Genomic DNA, 18,430 nt, shown 5'->3' with positions numbered 1-18,430 from the left:
CCTCCCACCGCCCTCCTCCCCCACATAGACACACACACACAAATACACTCATCCATCAAGGCCTTATCAACAAGCAGTCTTTCTTTGTGTGGTTATGCTAGCCTGTGATCAGGTGTCTCCTAAAAAGGCAATCCTCCATGGCTCCAGGGCGGAAGCCGATTCCATCAGCTGGTCTAGGATCAGCGCTAAGCCCTCTCTTAAATGCACAAGAATAGAATGGAACATTACTGGAGTCAGGCCCTGATTATGCCCTGCTCTGAGAAACCATCGCACAGTATGATTAAAATGCCCAGACATGATACTAGTGCTCAATTCCACCTGTACTGGCACACAGCTGACAGCTGATGTAAATTCCACAGACACTGACATCTTATGAAATACTATTCACTTCTGATCAGGAAAGTTAATGTCAAAGAAACCATCATAACACATGAGACTGTATAACAAAAAGACACAAAACTAAATACAAGTATAGACATTTGTCCCCCGAAAGGAAAGATTTTCCACTGTTTGTTAAAAAACATGCTTTATTTAACACCTTCCATACACCACAATCAAACAAATGGGTTCTAGTTTAACAATGGAGAAAAGCTTTTTTTATTTAAATAATCTTTATTTACATGAGTGGTAATACTGACTGATGAGCTGAACTTGACTACCCACTTCTCAATGGTCAAAACACATGACACTCTGCAAGATGGAGCATATGAGGACATCACCACACAGAGGCTTGCTTCCTTCACATGGAAATGAATGTCCGACACACTGAGCTGGACAACATTGGCAATCTGTAACAATTAAGTGAGGAGATCCAGAACACCATAGCACCTTGTCCAGAATTTAGCAAATAAAAAAAGCAATAAATACAATCAAAAAGGACACAAGAAAAGCCTTCTAGATAATGAACTGTAGTGTGCTAGTGTTTGCAGATTCAGGAGTCTGGGGGACAAATTACTGACAAATAATATTCACTGAAACAAAATCCTCTCTCAAAATCTCTATAATAGTGTTTTTAAAGGAGTCTGAAAATTTCAAATGGGACCAATTCCTAATTAACATTAAATGTTTTGCCTTTTTTTGTTGTGTTGAAACATGCATATTTTGCAAGGTGTGTGATAAGTATGGTATAACAACAACTAAGAGCTGTGTGAATAAATTTGAAACCTGGAAGAAAAAAAAAAAAGAATTTTGCTAAGAAAAGACTCTAAAACAAAGTTAAAAACAAAGGTTAGACTTCTCAAATGAAAAAGCACAAGCTTTGGATACAGATTAGTCCAAATACTTTCATCACATTAATAAATGTCACGTATCTATATGCTTTTGTAGCAATATGTCTTTACATATCTCTATTACATACAGTATATTACAACTGTAGCAATATCACTTCTGCTGGTGTTCTGAGCATTGCTGCATGTTGTTTTCTGACTGTTGCTTGACGAAACTGGATCTCATTTCTCAGATTAGTTCTTACACTGCTGTACACAACAGATCCGAACTTTACACTTAGAAATTTGTTCGTAACACGCAGTGCCACTGTAGGGGAATGTACACGACACTGCTTGACAGATACAGATGTCTGATTTCTTCGTTCTTTCCGTTTGCTTTACACAGATTAATACTGTGCACCAATCACAAATAACATGCACAATCTATTATCCTACAATACACCCATTCGTGGGCTCCATCCTTCGGAGTTGATATGCTGTCAACACTTATAGAACACCCGTTGCTGCCCGGCTGCGATATGTTGGGTGACTGAAGGCAGGGTTATGATGTCCATTGCCGAAATGACCTTGAGGCTAGGGCGACTCGAGATGGAAGGCGGGGTTTCCTCCAGCCTGATGACTTGGAGCTGACTCGCTGTCGCCCCATGGTGGCGAAAGTGCTTGATGCAATCTCACTCATTCCTGATAAGGTCTGACCAGTTATACAATTGTTCTTGAATCCAAGTTTGTTAACACAGACTTGCAACTTACAAGTCTCTTATATTTTTTGTGTTTCCTTTTCCTTACTTTTAATAAAAAATGTCTGATATAAGATGCCACTTCCCTCTCCAAGAGGTAGATGGTGATTATACATTTTTGCGCTTGCCTGCTGTAACAATTGGCCGAGCAAATTCCACAAAGTCATCTATAAGCACCGGCCACGCTCCTGAAAAGAAAAGACAATACAAGAAGCTTTAACTTTAACATCCTGTATCCATTTTAATGTTGTCTAATTTTTTATGTCTTTACAATGTGTATTAATGGTATATAACAAAGCTGACTTAAAAAAATAAAGGTTTGCTTCATTCGATTTGTATAAAAAAAAAAAAAAAAGGTTTTTTTTAAACCTATAGGTTTTGTATGCAAGTCTTTCTACTGGTATGATCAGACAATCTCACCTTCTTCATCATAGTTGGACATATCATCTGCAATCATATTCCCAAAGTCTAGAAGGAGATTCCATGTGTCTTTTGGGATAGATCGTTTGTGATGTTCCTTCAAGAGTAAAGAATTATGAGCGAAAGGTCATTTAAATTCATTGTGACAAAATTGACTGTACAAAGTTTATTCCTTGTATGCAGTCTAACAACAGTTTTATTGGTTTACCAGTAGAAACCTGTTCCAGAGGTCCAGGAACTTGAACCTGCCCGTCAGCACCAGGTTCCAATAAGCCACCGCCATCTCTAAATCTGAGTATGGAGAGACGAATGTTAAAGGGAAAGGGGTGCAGTGCAGGGAGTGAGCCACAGCTAGTGGGTCAGACAATGACCCACTGCGCAGGCCAGACAAGGCAGGAACACCACAAACCAACAGCACCCTTGTTTCTATGCCAGAACTAGTTATGTTAGCACAATAGCAGAAACCCCGATGCAGGGGATAACCATCTTAGGAGAAACAGGAAATCTGAGACCAGAAGCAGAGGCTTCTACAAGCACTGGGCAATTTCATTTAGCTGTTGTTCCCTTAATCATACACTCAGTACGAATATACATTAAAAGCAATTTTTTGCACTGGTTTTTGCCTTTTTTAGGTCAAGGCTGAGGCCATATGACACGTACCTAAACCCTTCTGGCCTGGGTTCTTGGCAAAGTTGAAGGTAAACTGGTAAAAGTCCTTAAACTTGCCCGAGTCCTTGAGCTCCTGTTCTAGTCGGGGTAAGATGGCCTTCAGCTTCTCAGGACTGTCACAACTAGAGAGGGACACATGGTAAAGGTTGACATCATAATATTTATAAGAATTAATAATTCCAACAGATCCATCCATTCCATTCAGTGAGAATGCACGAGTTTGCTTCAGCTTGCAATAGTTTTATGATGGCAAAAATGTAATACTTTCACATATGGGAAGCTCCAAGAAATCAAACACTACTAAAAATATTAGGCAGATGATGATAGAGATGTTTTACTTCCAGCAAAAAGTCAAGATGGAGAAAACGCCATTGCTGACCCAAGCTCGGCCATGCCATCCAGGAACTCTTTCCGGCTGAATTCACACTGGGTGGCTGCCCGGAACTTCCAGGCCACTACCAAAATGCTCATGCTGGCCGGGTCCAGAGTGAGGTCATCACAGAACTGCTGGATGCCATCAATTCCGATTTTATTTTCATCATGTGGGTCTATAGGAGAGGACGTATAAGAAAGTATGCTTTATTTCCACCCTACACAAAATATTGCTTAGAATCATTATTATACTGCCCTAATATCTAATATCACTTATGGTTACTAATATCACTGATGGTTACAATATTTGAATATGTTTTCTAACAAACCAAATGTTTTGTGTATTTTGCGGTATGAGCACACTGACCAGATCCAGAGCTTATACAGTGTCCTGTGAGCGTTTTAATCAATCACTGCATTCAAATGAAGTAGTTAAAAAATAAATTTGTTTAAAATAATACTGGTCAATCTTTGATTGTACCGCAAGGCATATCGCTATTTCAATAAGTAGCTATATAGCCTAATCACAATATAGTATTATCTACATCATGCAAGCCTATCACTGACACACTATCTCTAACCTAATTTTAGAAACATCTACAAATTTATCTTTAGGTATTATGGAATGAACATAGACATGACTAAAACCTTACACTAGTCAAACTACAAGAAGAAATGCATAGAGGCCTATAGCACTAGTCGATGACGATCACAATGTTTCAGGACATAAATGGATGAAATAAAGGAGAAAAATAAAAAGTCATAAGGTCAAGGTTGTTTACCTTTGTATCGGTTATACAGCTGATCCAGCTTCTTTCGGTCCACTGTGCTTTTCATGGATTCCTTGTAGTAGAGATCTGGGTTCTGGAAGTAGTTGTCTGTCGCCACCTCTAGTTTCCAGTCATTTTGCGAGAGGCAGTAGACAGCCGTCCTCTCCCCGGCTTGAGTAAAGGACATGAACTGGCGGACCTTGTCTTTCTGTGAAGACTTCAGCTTATGCTGCAGGAAACATGCACAACACAAAGAAGTACACGACTGGGTACTCAGGATTCCCTGAAATGCTTTTCTGGAAAAAGTGGACTAGTATGTGGTGTGTGTGTCTTGGGGCCCCCTGCTGATCTTAGAGACATGATATATATAGGACCATGAGCTCTATGAGGAACTCTCAGATTTAAGTCAAGAGAACTGCGTCAAAGACAAATGTTAATACATTAATGTCGCTAAATGCTAATGACTGTCATTGAACACACTGACACTAGTTAAGAATAAACCTGACAGAACAGAAAGGGGTAGGGTGGAGGTACTCGTATAAACCCTGGTTTAAGTTTTGCCCCATCGGTAAAAGTAAGCTAGCAACTCCAAAATAAGTCTTGCGGCCAGTGCTGATGCAAAACATCCAGGTAAAACCAGCCCGCCGACTGAAGAAAGCATTCACTCATTGTGAGCAGACGTCAGTAACAAGCCTCAACACAGGTCAATGAAACCACAGCATGACTACAGGTAGCATCTGCTATATTACTGACCAATAGCTAGATATATTTGAAAGGGCATGGAAACGCAACACAGGTTCGTTGATAGCTCACCGGCACGACGGCTGTCACGAGGAACCCAAGCATGCAAAATACCGTTTGGCCACCACGCCAAACGTTTGTGATGAAGAAAGTACAGGTCATTTGACAGCCTGCACTGCTCGTCGCTTTAAGTTACCACGACAAAAGAAACATTTTATCTCTGTTTCCGTAGCTGAATAAGAATGCCGGTTTACGCCTCCTCACTTGTGCAAATGTAGCTCTAACGTCTACCGTGCGAGAGGGTTAACATGAGAATTCCTGCAGGTCCTGACTCCCGACCCACCCGGCTTCGTCAACGGCATTAATAACCGTCGGCCTAACTCACTGGTCGGTAGGTCTAGACAGCCCCTCTGCCCTAACCCACATAAGCGGTATGCCAAAAAGGGAACGGTACGTAGGGAGCAAGTGCGAGTGTCGGCTCCCAAAATACCAACAACTGACCTTCCATGTCTCTGATAAATTGCTACAGTGGACCACAGTGACAATGCGACACAAGCTAGGGACAACTCCCTTTATCTAGCGAACAAACTTCCTCGGGCACATAAAATGCACTTGTCGCGTTCCGTACAACTCTGTCCCTGCTGGCATCTAAGTTTGCGTTTACCATTTTTATCTTACCTACCATTTTATCACCCGCTGTTTGACCAACTTGATAGCCAACAGACCCTTGTACGCATGCGCGGGAACCTACAGGGACTGCGCTAGAGAACGGGAGTGTTTGTTTACATTAGCACTGGGATTTGTAGTTCATCTTACACTAGCATTGGGATTTGTAGTTCTTCAATGTCGTGCTGTTGTCATCTGAGACTGATGGTAAAATATTGTCCAGAATGCATATTTAACAGTAATTAGCAACACATACTACACTTCTAACAAATAAAATGGACTACTTAATACATGAAACGGGTTATTACAGTGTACTGTAGTCTGATCATAGTTGTGATCCGAAGTCGTTGGAATTCCCCAAATAAACGTAATCTGCCTCAATTTAGCAAATTAAACGTTTAATATTTAGCATGGATACTATTTACAAGCGCTGTACGTAACTAGAGCTCGAGGTAAAACTACATAACCCACATTACAGTTCCCTTAGCCACCCAATCGGTTTGGTTTGTTTCGGAAGTGATGAACACGTTTGACTTAATTAGCTAGCTAGCTAAATAAATTACACAGCTATTACGCATAAGCAATGACAACTCAAGTGGGCAACATAATTACAAGCTCGATTGATATATTTGTAAAGAATGTATAAAAACTTCAAATTATGTTTACAGTTCTTTAGGTTAATTGTTGAAACAAATGTTAACTTGGCTATCGCTAGCGTAAGTTGGCTTGTCAGCTGAATCCGTTAGCTTAACTCGAATCGCAACACAAACAAGCTAGTCAGTTAGTTAGCACATTATGTTCTCAAGACATTTACGCAAACTCAGTTTCTCTCTCGGAACGTCAGCAGATAACGTACAACGAATGTGCAATTGCCGAGTAATATGACAATCAAATGCAAAGTTGTTAACTTACCTGTTGAACTGAACAAACTGGACTTATTAGCTAGCTAGCTATCTAGCAAGCAAGCTAGGTCCAGTGCCGCAAAACTTGGCTCTCAGTCACCCCCGACGCTGGCTGGTAGCTAGTATGTGGCGTCTGGAGAGGAGTGGCAACACAAGAGCCCGATTGTTTTCTTCATGTACTGAGGATTTCAGGTTTGCGCAGACAACGTCGAATTCCTCAAGGTATGTCATCCATCTTATTTTTGTCGCCATTACCTTATTCCTGACTTTTTCAGATAGAAGAGATGATGTAAGTGCCTTGTCGTTTTGATACCTCGTAGAGTTAACGTTAGAGACTTGATTAAATGAATGAAAGCTGATAAGTCGTCAGCCCAACACACATTTTTTATGCTACTTGCCAAACTTACCGCAAACATCTTTCCAGTTGAGCAGACAGGACTGCTCAAGGTGAATTCAGATCAAATTTCTTTTTAGTGAATAAGATATATGTATCCATATTCAACTTCTCACTTGGATATAGAACATAGTGTTCATGTAGGATAAGTGTTTGGGGACTTTTAACGTGTGTTTAAGCATGTTTGCCATGCGTGTATTCAATCAAACAGAGCTGCAGTTTACAAAGCAGCTTAAAACCGGTAATTTTAATTATTCAGTTCCAGTTTCTGTTCCATATCTTGGCCAACAACCTCTCACCCCACTCCTGGTAGAGGGTGTAATTTCCTTGACCTTCCTTAGATGCAATTAACTTCTGTTGTGTGACAGGTATGGTGTTTGAAACACTAGAAAATCACAGGGCTGTAAAGGTGCAGGGACTTTTCATTGTTTGAGCACTGGGCCCCACCTATATGAGCTTAGCTTGCCAAACCTGAGCCACCCCAGGCCAGGTGTCTGACAGTTCCTGAAAGAGCTCCAATTTTTTTGCTCTTTTTAACAACTGCTATTCTCTCCACTCTTTATTCCCCTGCCCCAAACACACACTCCATCCTTCCCAACATGCTCTCTTTCCACTGCAGTTGAAACGACAGCTGACTGGATGCAAACCTTGTGTACGCTGCTCTGCCTGGGCATTGTGGGGGCTATGCACCCGGGCGACCAGGTGGCCCAACATGCCATCAAGCTGCACCGTGGCCAGGGAGCAGCTGCCAACCACGGCCTCCGGTGGGTGTCGGAGAACTGCCGCCGGCTTGCAGGCCTCCTGCGGCAGAAGAACGCCGCTGTGCGGAAGCTGGGGGCGGCCGCGGCAGCAGCAGGGCGAGACCGGGCGCTCTCAGATGCAGAGCGGCTCTTCCAGGTGCACACGCTGGAGGTGTTCCAGAGGGAGCTGAACGAAAGTGAGAGATCCGTGTTCCAAGCCATGCTTGGACTGCAGCGCGTGCTCAAAGGTGACTTCAGGGATGTGGTGAACATGAAAGAGAGCAGCCGCCAGAGGCTGGAAGCACTACGGGAGGCTGCCATTAAAGTAAGGTCGGCCGCCACAGCAGTAAGGTCTGTAGAATGGCTGTCATCTTGCACAATCTTGTTGGCCATTGAAGAAATTCTTGTTGAAGAATGGAGGACATGGTAGTTTGATTCAGTAGGCTCAGTAGACTCCTTCCTTTTTTAAATTAACTTAAGGTCTTTGGTGAGGTTAAATTAACTTAATAATGAGTTCCTTATTATTATATCAGCAACCTTCAGTTATTGGTTCTTAGTTAATCATTGGTGACTAATAGATTGTTCTTGAGACACAGGAAGTAGCTATCATAGGCAGGTAGGTCTGGTTTACTGGTGTCTCTTTAGCAATGCCATGGTGTTGGTGTGTATTATTGAAGTGCTAAAGGGTTTGATTTATTTATTTATTTTTTCCTTTTTCCCCCCTGAACAACCTCTTATCTCACACTGAGGGACAGCACCCAGTTTGACTAGAGACAGCATTAGTTGGCAAAATAGACTGTTTGCCAGATACAAGTGAAATTTGTGTAATTGTGAGTGAGTGATTGTTCTGTTATGATAAAATTACAAAGAATTGTTTGCTTTGGAGAGGAGATTCAGGTGGCTTTGCAGAACCTAGCACCTATCTTCTTGATACCAGCCTCTGAAGTCCAAGGCTTCTGTAGATACTGTATATATGCTCCAGTACTTGGCCTTGTCTGTACTTTCTCACACTGCACATACTGCACAGACATACTGATTCTGAATGTCTGGGCTCATTCTGATATGGAGTGAACACACTCTATCGACAGGAGGAGCAGGAGTATGTGGAGCTGGTCGCGGCCGAGAAGCACCAGCAGGAAGCACTGAAGGTGGCACAGGACCAGAACAAGACCCTCTCCATGCTGGACGAGATCCTCGAGGATGTGCGGAGGGCTGCTGACCGCCTGGAGGAGGAGATCGAAGATCACGTCTTTGACAACAACAAGCAGGTAAGCCAGTAGGTGTGTCACATATGGAGGGGCTTACAGCAAGAATCCATGTGACCGGATGTATTTTGGATATAGTCTCTTGGTTAGGTTTGAAAGTCGGGCTTAAGCAAGGATGCCATGTTAAGAATAAGACTGCCACAACAAAAATACAGACTGACTTATCACTGTCATAATAATAATGTCCTAATAAATGTACACTTTCTGTCTTGTATTCAAATTTAAAACTAGTGTATAAATACTAAATGTGTTCAAAAGCCATTACAAATTATTGAATTGGGTTGTTGGGTATTTTCCTCACTATGTCAGAGTTGGTGGATCAAAAAATAAAATCTCAGCATTTCTCAGCACAGTTTTTTTTCTTTAGATTTCTTCCAAGGGAAAATCATCCTACAGGATCAATTTTGCAATTCGATTCTGATTGGCACCAAAGGTGGTTAAAGGAAAGTACTCAAGATAATCATGTAAATTAAGTAAAGAATACAAATGAGTTAAAAATAATCCAGTGGCGGTCACTCATCAAAAATAAAAAAGCAGTCAAGGTTTGTTCTTTCTTCTCTCCTATATGCTTACAGTCTTGTCTATTAGGAATGCAAACATTCATTTTGCCCTGGAAGTTGTAGTCTGGTGTCTTCCAATACAGGGTCTGGCTGACCAAGTTCAGCTAACTACTGAATAAGTGTGACCCTTCTTATGCTCTGTGATCTTAATACCACAGTTGGGCAGTGGAACGTAACATTTACTTATTTTACTCTTACATATGTCCTTGCTTTGTTTGTTTTTTATCTTGTTGTTTTGTCTTGTCATTGTTCTGTGACTCCATGGCACCAATACTGAGGCATTGCTGTTGTCTGAGTGACATTAAATGGTATGCAGTGGTTTGAAACAGTCAGATATGTTATTATCCAGCTTTGCCTCCTTCACCTTTTAAGGGAAGAGAGAATGCAAAGAATTGGAAAATCCAAAATGCTAAATATGGGACTGATTCAATCTTTCAAATATTCACACTCTAAGCTATAATGAGAATTGTGTAATGTCTAATGAAATGTCTAATCACAATACTATGCGTAAACCATAAAATGGGCAGAATAAATGTGACATCAAAAGCAAATAAGCAAATATCGAGAACTGTTTAAGTAAACTGTGAGCGTCCTAGCTGTGCCTTTTCATTCAGTTTGACACTTCTGTAAAGAAGCTTTGTGATGGTGTCTAAAAAAATGTTTTTTAATTAATATAAGAATAAAATCGACTACTTTGAGACTACATTGTCAATTTAAGTGATAAGTGCTTCATGCAGCACTTTTAAAAATGTTTGAGGAAAATATCTCCAGCTTTCAACATGGAGTTACTAATTAATTTGATGGTGTAAATTCCTGAAACAACTAAGTTGTTTACATATTTTAGCTTTTCTGTTGATCACTGAACTAATATATTCAGTTGTATCTGTGTGACATGGAGTCAACTAACATCTGACACCTGTGAACAGATATTCCAGCCCAAGCTAACTGGACTACATTCCACAGTTCTTCTGCATTCTTGGGTTTTGCATCAAAAACAGCATTTTTGATGTCACTCCACAAATTCTCAATCGGATTGAGGTCTGGGGATTGGGCTGGCCACTTCATAACATCAATCTTGTTGGTCTGTAACCAGGATGTTGCCTGCTTGCTGGTGTGAAACATCAATTTCAAGGGCATTTCTTCAGCATAAGGCAACATGACCTCTTCCAGTATTTTGATATATTCAGACTTGTCCATGGTGCCTGGTATGCGATAAATGGGTCCGACTCCAAAGTATGAGAAACCTCCCCAAACCATTATGCTTACACCTCCATGTTTTAGTCTTCACAGTGTACTGTGGCTTGAATTCAGTGTTTATGGGTCGTCTCACAAACTGTCTGTGGCCTTTAGACCCAATAAGAACAATCTTGCCCTCATCTGTCCTTAGAATGTTGCACCACTTCTCTTTAGGCCAGTCAATGTATTCTTTGGCAAACTGTAACCTTTTCAACACGTCTTTTTTTTCCAGCAATGGTACTTTACGAGGGTTTCTTGCAAATAGTTTGGCTTCACGTAGGCATCTTCTGATTGTTGCAGTACTCGCAGGTAACTGAAGATCATCTTTGATTTCCCTGGAGCTGATTATTGGATGCTTCTTTGCCATTCTTGTTATTCTATGATCTACGTGGATGGTAGTATTTCTTTTCCTACCACGTGTTTCTGGTTTTGTTTGCCATTTTAAAGCATTTGAGATCATTTTAGCTGAGCAGCCAATTATTTTCTGCACTTCTTTGTTTTCCCCTCTCCAATCAACTTCTTGATCAAAGTTCTTTCTCCTTCAGTGCAATGTCTGGAACGACCCATTTTACTCACTGAGCAAAGGCTAAAACCAGCAGGTTACAACATTTGCTGCCCTCCTTCTTTAAATAAGGGCCATAATTGACACCTGTTTCTTCATAGAATGAATGACCTCATTAATTGAACTCCACACTGCTATTAATTTGAACACGCCCCTTTCATTAAATGAGTCACTTATACCCAATTAGCAGCGTGCATGTCATGATTGTTGATTCTGTTGGTAGCCCATTACTCGGCTACACCTAGTCATGAATTTCCTTTTTTTTTTTTCCCCCATGTTGTGTTGTCTTTTCTGCCAAAATCAGTAATTAAATACATTAGTGATGTTGGACTGCTATTATTTTGCACATAACTGTACAAATTTGTATTTGAATACTTGATCTGCTTGTCCCCTCCCTAATTCTTTCCATCTGTGCTCTTCTGCAGATGAAGGGTGTTAATGTGGAGGCAGTCCTGAGAGTAGAGGAGGATGAAGAGGATAGTAAGAGGAGGAATGTGTCACGGCTGGTGGCAGAGAGTGACCTGGGACTGAGCATGCTCATTGACTCCCAGAACAACCAGTACGTCCTCACCAAGCCCCGGGACTCCACCATTCCTCGCGCTGACCACCACTTCATTAAGGTCTGCTCACCCCTGGTCATCCAGATTCAAAGCCAAAGGATGGTTTAGTTACCAGTCCTCTCCATGTGCTGAGATTGTAACGGAGTGTGCTTGGAGGGGTGGCACCACTCCTCAGCACACCGCATGAAGGCAGGGCCTGTGTTTTGCTCTTGCAGGATCTGGTTTCGGTGGTCATGCTTTCTCTGCCTTGTGGCTGGCTGTGTACTCTAATGGAACTGCCTCCTATGTTTGGGTACATAGTTTGTGGGGTTCTCCTAGGTCCCTCAGGACTCAACAGCATTCAGGTATTTTCAAAAATGCCCCCTGCTATTCTTCATTTTTTTCTTTTTACTTAAAAAGTCATAATTTTAGTATGGGAAGTGTATTGGTGGAGGGGTGGGGGGTGTTAATGTGTATTTGTCTGGATTATGAATTTTCTAAGATTTCTCTTTCTGTCTCCCTAGTCCATGGTTCAGGTAGAGACACTGGGGGAGCTGGGTGTGTTTTTCACCCTCTTCATGGTTGGCCTTGAGTTCTCACCTGAACGACTCCACAAGGTGATAAATCTTCTGGATGACATCATGGTTGCATGTTTTCGTAGCATGCATACTTGGCTTAATATTCTGAACAAGATGACATTGTGGAGTACTCGCAAGTCTGCATTCCTCTCTTAAATAGTTTTTCTTCTCTCTTACTCTGTGCAAAGGCAAACAGATTTGCCCATGTTTTTAGTCCTCAAAATTACGTGTTTACTTTTCTGCTTAATCGTAGGGCAGTTCTGTCATTCCTTTTTGTTCTGTGAAAGAGCAGTCTTTTTGAAGTCTTTGGACTTCACCAGAATGTCAGAAGTAATGACTGAGTACCCATTGTTGGCTCCTGCCATACTGTCAGTTTAATGAAATGTTGTTATAACTTGTTACTAAAGGTGGAGTGTGTGAGATATTCAGATTAGTTAGCTATGGCTGACTTTTTATGTGGTCATTATTTGTGGGTTAGAAAAAACTGGTTTTTCAGACTAAAAGACAAACACCCAGAACAGATAGCAGTGACTGGGTGTTTGCAGCTATATCGGAATAAGCTGCTACAGCAAAATAAAACTGTCATTGTCCATTATTTTTGGATTACTGATAGCTTTCTGTCTTTTAACATGATAATTAAAATGCTCTAACTGGATTCAAATGTTATTGGTGTTTATCAATGGACATTCTCCAGTGCTGTAGCATATTGATAAACAAAGCAAAAAAAAACTGTGGTGCTCAAAGCAAATGTTTTGGTTGATTTACATAAATAAAGATTATATCTGGTCATATATTTTCATGTAGGTTCCATCAGTGATGGTATTCATGTAGACAGGAAGTGTCTATTGTGGTTGTAATGGTGTATACTTTTCCCCAAAACACTTTGGGCTGAGTTTACATAAAGCTGCATGATTGGATGGCACCAACAGACCAAGCTCAAAAGTGAAAAATCCCGGCTGATGATGACTCAATACGGGGTTACTGCTTAAAGGGCTGTGAAGCTACTCTTCTATGAGCTGACATTTATAAACAGTTAAATATATTGTGCTTTTGTGCCTGTAGGTCTGGAAAATCTCTGTCCAAGGCTCTGGCTACCTTAGCTTCCTCATGGTGGGAGCAGGGCTTCTGTGGGGACAAATGTTTAGGCTCCACCCCACTCAGACTGTCTTCATTTCCAGTTGTCTATCACTGTCCAGCACTCCTCTTGTGTCACGGTTTCTGTCTGGTGGGACAAGGGGAGATAAAGAAGGTAAAAATGAGTAGGTCTTAGGTTCTGAAGAGACCAATCCCTAATGTGTGTGCATATTGATGAATTTTGATTCATAATTATTTATGGAGATTTTGAAAGTATGTGTTTGTGTAGGTGAACTGGACTATAGCAGTGTCCTGCTAGGAATGCTGGTAATGCAGGATGTTCAGCTGGGTCTGTTCATCGCTGTCATGCCAACTCTTATCCAAGCAAGCAATGGAGACATAGACAGGTGAATAAACACACACACACACAGCATTTTCTTTTGTACATCTGTGCACATGTTTCTGACCTCAGCATAACTGTTCTTTTGTTTGTTCCTTATATCAACATGCTGTCCCTGCAGTGTTTAATATAATTACTTATTGTGTACTGCCAAAACAGTGAGTTATATTGAGAATAAACATAACTAACCTATTTAATAATGTGGTGTAACTTTCAAACACTGCTCTTAAAGGACTAAACACCCAAGCTGTTTCTCTGGAGCTTGGATCCAAAATAATTAGCATAGTCAATGGGAATATCAGTATAAAATTACCTTCGGGCCAGACTTATTATTATTGGTTGGCATTCAGTATCCCAGTATTGAGTGGTTCTCTCTATCTGATTGGTTGCTTCATTTTTTTTTGCAGTGCTCTGATTGGAGGCTTACATGTTCTGGTGCTGCTGGCTCAAGTACTAGTCTCCCTTGCTGTTGTACTGCTGCTCTGCTGGCTCCTCAGAGCTCATCTGATTGGTCCATTCTACAGAAAGCTACATGCTGAGAGCAAAGGGAACAAAGAGATACTTGTGTTGGGGACAACAGCATTTGTGTTCTTAATGCTGACAGTGAGTGTCACAATTGTCGTCATCTCACAAATAACACGGTCAGTGGTTTGGCCAGGACCTAGGTAAAGCTAAGATGGCTTTATTGATTTTGTATAAGAATAAATATTATCTTTAAGCATTTGTAAAACCTCCTTTCTTTGGAAAGGCAAACTAACCATAGTGGCTGAGAAGACTTGACTAATATTCACAAATTTTCTACTTCTTTGGTTGTTACAGTTCTACCTCAGTAGGTTCACACATTGAAAATGTAACATGCCTAAATTGTGCAGGTGACAGAATTACTGGATATTTCCATGGAGCTAGGCTGTTTCCTTGCTGGAGCTGTCCTTTCCTCACAAGGTTCCATGGTCACCAGTGAGGTCACAAGCTGTGTTGAGCCAATCAGAGACTTCCTGGCAATTATCTTCTTTGCATCTATTGGTGAGTGCACTGTAAGGCCAAATAATATCTCGGCTTTTGTTTGAGTGGCTGAGTATCCCTGTCCTGGATACTTTCTGGATACAAGCTCTTCCATTTCCTAGGGTTAAAAATCCCTACCTCACTTCAGTTAAATTACGATTCTTTAGGAACACAGTGAGTGCATTATGAAATTAATAAAATTTAGAACACAATTTGATGAGGTCCACCATAAGATCAGAAATCACTGGTCTGCTCACTTTCAGTTTAGGAAATCCATGAAAATACTCTCAATTTAGGAACACCAATGTTCTCAGTGGTTGTCATTTCAGCAGACAGCCGACTTGCTTAGTCAAATATGTATTGCCACTTGGTCTACATTATCCTGAGTTAGCAGATATGGTTCTGTTTAAAAGTGAATGTGGCACCATGGACTTTCCCATAGTTAAATGTCTAGGGGAAGTTAGATGAAGACATTTTGCATTTTCTCAGACACCTCAAAGTCATCATATGTTTTGAAAGAGATTAGTTCAACATAGAAAAATACTTAACTTTGTATATTGCTTCTTACAGGGCTGCACGTGTTCCCAACTTTTGTCCTTTATGAGCTGACCATCCTTCTGGTGTTAACCTTGACACTGGTGGTCATGAAGGTAACTGCATACTGTTTAATCGGTTTTGATGGCTTGTCGGTGCTTTTGTCATTTTCTTAATCAATATGAGTTTTCCTTCTCTGTTTGTCTTGTTCAATAATTCCCTGTTTCCTCTCCAAGTTTGTCATGGCAATGCTGGTGCTGTCAACCATCCTTCCCCCCGGCTCCCGCCACATTCGTTGGCTGGTATCAGCTGGCCTGGCACAAGTCAGTGAGTTCTCCTTTGTCCTGGGCAGCCGTGCCCGCAGAGCTGGCATTATCTCTCGAGAGGTGAGCCCTGGCACTAGAAACTTTTAGTGTACTGTTGTAGTTGTAGTTCTTACCACTAAGTGATTAGGGCTAAGACTAATCAGTTAGGTCATTTGCCTTTCGGTTAGAACATTTATCTTTCTCCAACAACAAAGTTAGCAGTTAGCTTTAGCCAAAGTGTGCTGGAATTTGAGAACGGACTATGAGAATCCAGTTACCTTAGATTGGATTGGCACACCACCGCAAATTTAGTTTGAGGGAGAAGATTGGTTTGGCAAGCTTTCTATTTTCAGAGTTATTTATATCTTTTTGAGCAGCTTTAACTCCATGCTTACATTCTTACTTGTCTTTTTAAGACATTACCATCATGTTGTCATGCTCCTTTTTTCTCTTGAGGTGTACCTGCTTGTTCTCAGCGTCACCACATTAAGTCTGCTGTTAGCACCGGTACTATGGAGAGCTGCTACTCTTAAATGCATTCCTAGGAATGAGAAAAGACAGGTCACCTGACCCACCCTCGGTGTTGAGGAGGCCTACCTCTGTACTACTGTGGAAAGCTGTGGTATAGCAAGGGCTGTGAAGTGAGGTCTTTGGGCATTGACGCACAGAAACTGTATCGCAATAGATCAATACACTATGAGGTATTGATCCCTCTGGGATTATGGAACCCTGCTGCATCACGCATTCTAGAATCATGGTGTGTAAGAGCATTTTTCCTCCTTCTGCTATGGGGCATGTTTAGAGCTCTGACCAGTTGAGTGCACAAAAGGACAAAGGATGACCCAGACTTCCATATCTGTGTCTGCATTGTGGCTTGAGCGCATAATCTTTAATATTGTATAAAGATCTCTATTTATTCCTGTAGATTTGCAAGCTACTCTACTCATACTAGGAAGCGCCTAAACGTGCCTTGATATCAGCTGATGTCAGCCAATGCCAAGATACACACTAGCAAATAACCTGGCTGAAATCACATGAGGCATGTACGTACGAGTGGGCATAATGCATACTCGTTCTTTCAGTGGCATCAGTCTTTGAAATCTCCGAATTGATTTTTGCACATGTAGTTTGCACATTCTTGTAGACTGTTATAAAGATCATGAAGGAATGAAACTGCAATGGAGGAAAAGTGCATAGTTAATGTCAAACACATTCCAGTCCTCTAATGTAAAGAACGTGGCCACTTTTAGGAGTGGCAGTGTTTAATTTTCTTGAATGTCAAATAAATTATTTTTCAAAATCTGTATCTGAATGTGTGAGAAGTTCCTTCTGTAAACCAATCTTACTCTCTTATGAAAACATGAAAATACATGGGTAATCCCATTCAACATTATAGCCTACTGTAAATGTCTTAGAAGGAAAGGTTAGAACAATGGTTAAATATATGACCTTATTTCCTTTCTGTTGTCCTTTTTAAGAAGCTAATATGAGCTAATTGGTGCTGCCTGATTGACTCTAGGGATTGGTTCTGTTCTGTAGAGAGGATTTTCAGATTTCAATTGCATTAGGTTAAAACTGAAAGAATAACTAACTTATTTGTTAGAAGGAGGTGAACTGACATCGCTTGTAATATTTCCTAGATTAGATTTTGTGCAATAGTATTGAGTTAGTGCTGGTGGGAGCACACTTCAGACTACATGGGTAACGACTACATTTCAGATTGTACATGGGTACAGTTGTATACAATAATAAAACGTAACTTGTGCACAGTACAGTAACCTAAAGAATTGCTCTACAGTCGTGCAACATTAAAATCCTTATTCATTACATGCTTATGTGTTTTTTTTTTTTCTTTATTCCAATAAGAAAATAAAGAATACATGTCAATTATACATGAAATTGAAATGGGGCTCTTTGAAAATATTAATAAGGAAGTAATCTGGCCTTTTCCTGTACAATTCCTGTACAATAGCATATTCCTTTTGGTGAAATAGTATATATGTTGTGTACAAATGTATCACATTTTTGTCAATCAAATTGATACCATTTAAGAGAAGTCCTGGCATTACAGTTCTTTGTGTACTTTAAATATATTAAACCCAAAGGTAGAGCATTCACAACAGAATTGCAGATACTAGAAAATTATGAACACACACAAAACACTCACATATTAGTAAATTACCATTGTTTTCAAACAAGCCAAGAACAAAAATAATGCTTCTTTTAAACCATTTATCAAACAAATAAGGACTTTTTCAGACAATTACATTGCAATTATTCCAGATGATTGCTTTGTAAGGAGAAAAGTTGTGAACATAGTTAAAAGTTGTGTCATTTATTTGCTTGTTAAGATGGAGACAAAAATACCTTCCAATACTTCATGTCTGTTGCCTAGGTTAGTTAGTTAAGAGTAGAACCCATATAAACCCCTATGCTGACCAGCTAAGGTTATCTAATTATGGGTATCGACAAGGGGCTGAAGTGGCTACAGGTTTGCATATTAACTGAGCAAGAGCACAGCTCATACTACTGTCTACATCCCATTACCTGCCTTTGCCAGTTCTCATTATGCATTCACATTAATACACAAGCCATCTACATTACAGTTTACACCTGTACACTTGCTATTCTTAGCACTATATTGCATTTTATTACTATATTTTAACTTCTGCACTATATTATATCTTATTTTTTTGTGTCTTTCTTATCTAAAGATGTCATTTGAACATTGTTGAAGG

The 18,430-nt window shown here is 40.5% G+C and overlaps 2 protein-coding genes across 6 annotated transcripts; one reads left to right on the top strand and one right to left on the bottom strand.

The window, feature by feature from the left end:
* Positions 1-509: 509 nt before the first annotated feature.
* Positions 510-6,652, bottom strand: dcun1d2b (DCN1, defective in cullin neddylation 1, domain containing 2b). Of its 5 annotated transcripts, none has more exons than XM_027008970.3 (7): positions 6,514-6,652; positions 4,207-4,423; positions 3,432-3,600; positions 3,044-3,174; positions 2,592-2,674; positions 2,384-2,480; positions 510-2,151 (listed from the first exon to the last, which is right to left on the bottom strand). In XM_027008970.3, the coding sequence occupies exons 2-7, from the start codon at positions 4,379-4,381 to the stop codon at positions 2,072-2,074; spliced, it is 735 nt and encodes a 244-aa protein (XP_026864771.1). In that variant the 5' UTR covers positions 4,382-4,423; positions 6,514-6,652; the 3' UTR covers positions 510-2,071. The 5 variants fall into 5 exon arrangements, with proteins under 5 accessions (XP_026864771.1, XP_026864764.1, XP_026864782.1 ...); XM_027008963.3 differs by lacking the exon at positions 6,514-6,652 and adding an exon at positions 5,618-5,971; XM_027008981.3 differs by lacking the exon at positions 6,514-6,652 and adding an exon at positions 5,200-5,599.
* slc9d1 (solute carrier family 9 member D1) lies at positions 6,586-16,998 on the top strand. Its single transcript, XM_027008949.3, has 13 exons — positions 6,586-6,725; positions 7,517-7,962; positions 8,726-8,905; positions 11,686-11,880; positions 12,036-12,164; positions 12,324-12,416; positions 13,440-13,626; positions 13,741-13,858; positions 14,259-14,454; positions 14,724-14,874; positions 15,424-15,503; positions 15,624-15,773; positions 16,149-16,998. Exons 2-13 carry the CDS (start codon positions 7,537-7,539, stop codon positions 16,260-16,262), a joined length of 2,019 nt encoding a protein of 672 aa, XP_026864750.2. The 5' UTR covers positions 6,586-6,725; positions 7,517-7,536; the 3' UTR covers positions 16,263-16,998.
* Positions 16,999-18,430: the final 1,432 nt, after the last annotated feature.

This window comes from Electrophorus electricus, chromosome 18 (genome assembly GCF_041902795.1).
Source record: "Electrophorus electricus isolate QZ-2024a chromosome 18, ASM4190279v1, whole genome shotgun sequence".
In the NCBI taxonomy this organism is placed as follows: Eukaryota; Metazoa; Chordata; class Actinopteri; order Gymnotiformes; family Gymnotidae; genus Electrophorus; species Electrophorus electricus.
The sequence above is the reverse complement of the archived record's forward strand: the minus strand, read 5'-3'. Positions and strand labels throughout refer to the sequence as shown.

Coding starts and splice junctions, on each gene's coding strand:
- dcun1d2b (XM_081701054.1), bottom strand. CDS start 5,097: ATGACCTGTACTTTCTTCATCACAAACGTTTGGCGTGGTGGCCAAACG. Junction 2,675..3,043: donor CCCAGGCCAGAAGGGTTTAG/GTACGTGTCATA, acceptor CTCCATACTCAG/ATTTAGAGATGGCGGTGGCT. Junction 2,481..2,591: donor TCTGGAACAGGTTTCTACTG/GTAAACCAATAA, acceptor TTACTCTTGAAG/GAACATCACAAACGATCTAT.
- slc9d1 (XM_027008949.3), top strand. CDS start 7,537: ATGCAAACCTTGTGTACGCTGCTCTGCCTGGGCATTGTGGGGGCTATG. Junction 12,417..13,439: donor CACCTGAACGACTCCACAAG/GTGATAAATCTT, acceptor TTGTGCCTGTAG/GTCTGGAAAATCTCTGTCCA. Junction 13,627..13,740: donor GACAAGGGGAGATAAAGAAG/GTAAAAATGAGT, acceptor GTGTTTGTGTAG/GTGAACTGGACTATAGCAGT.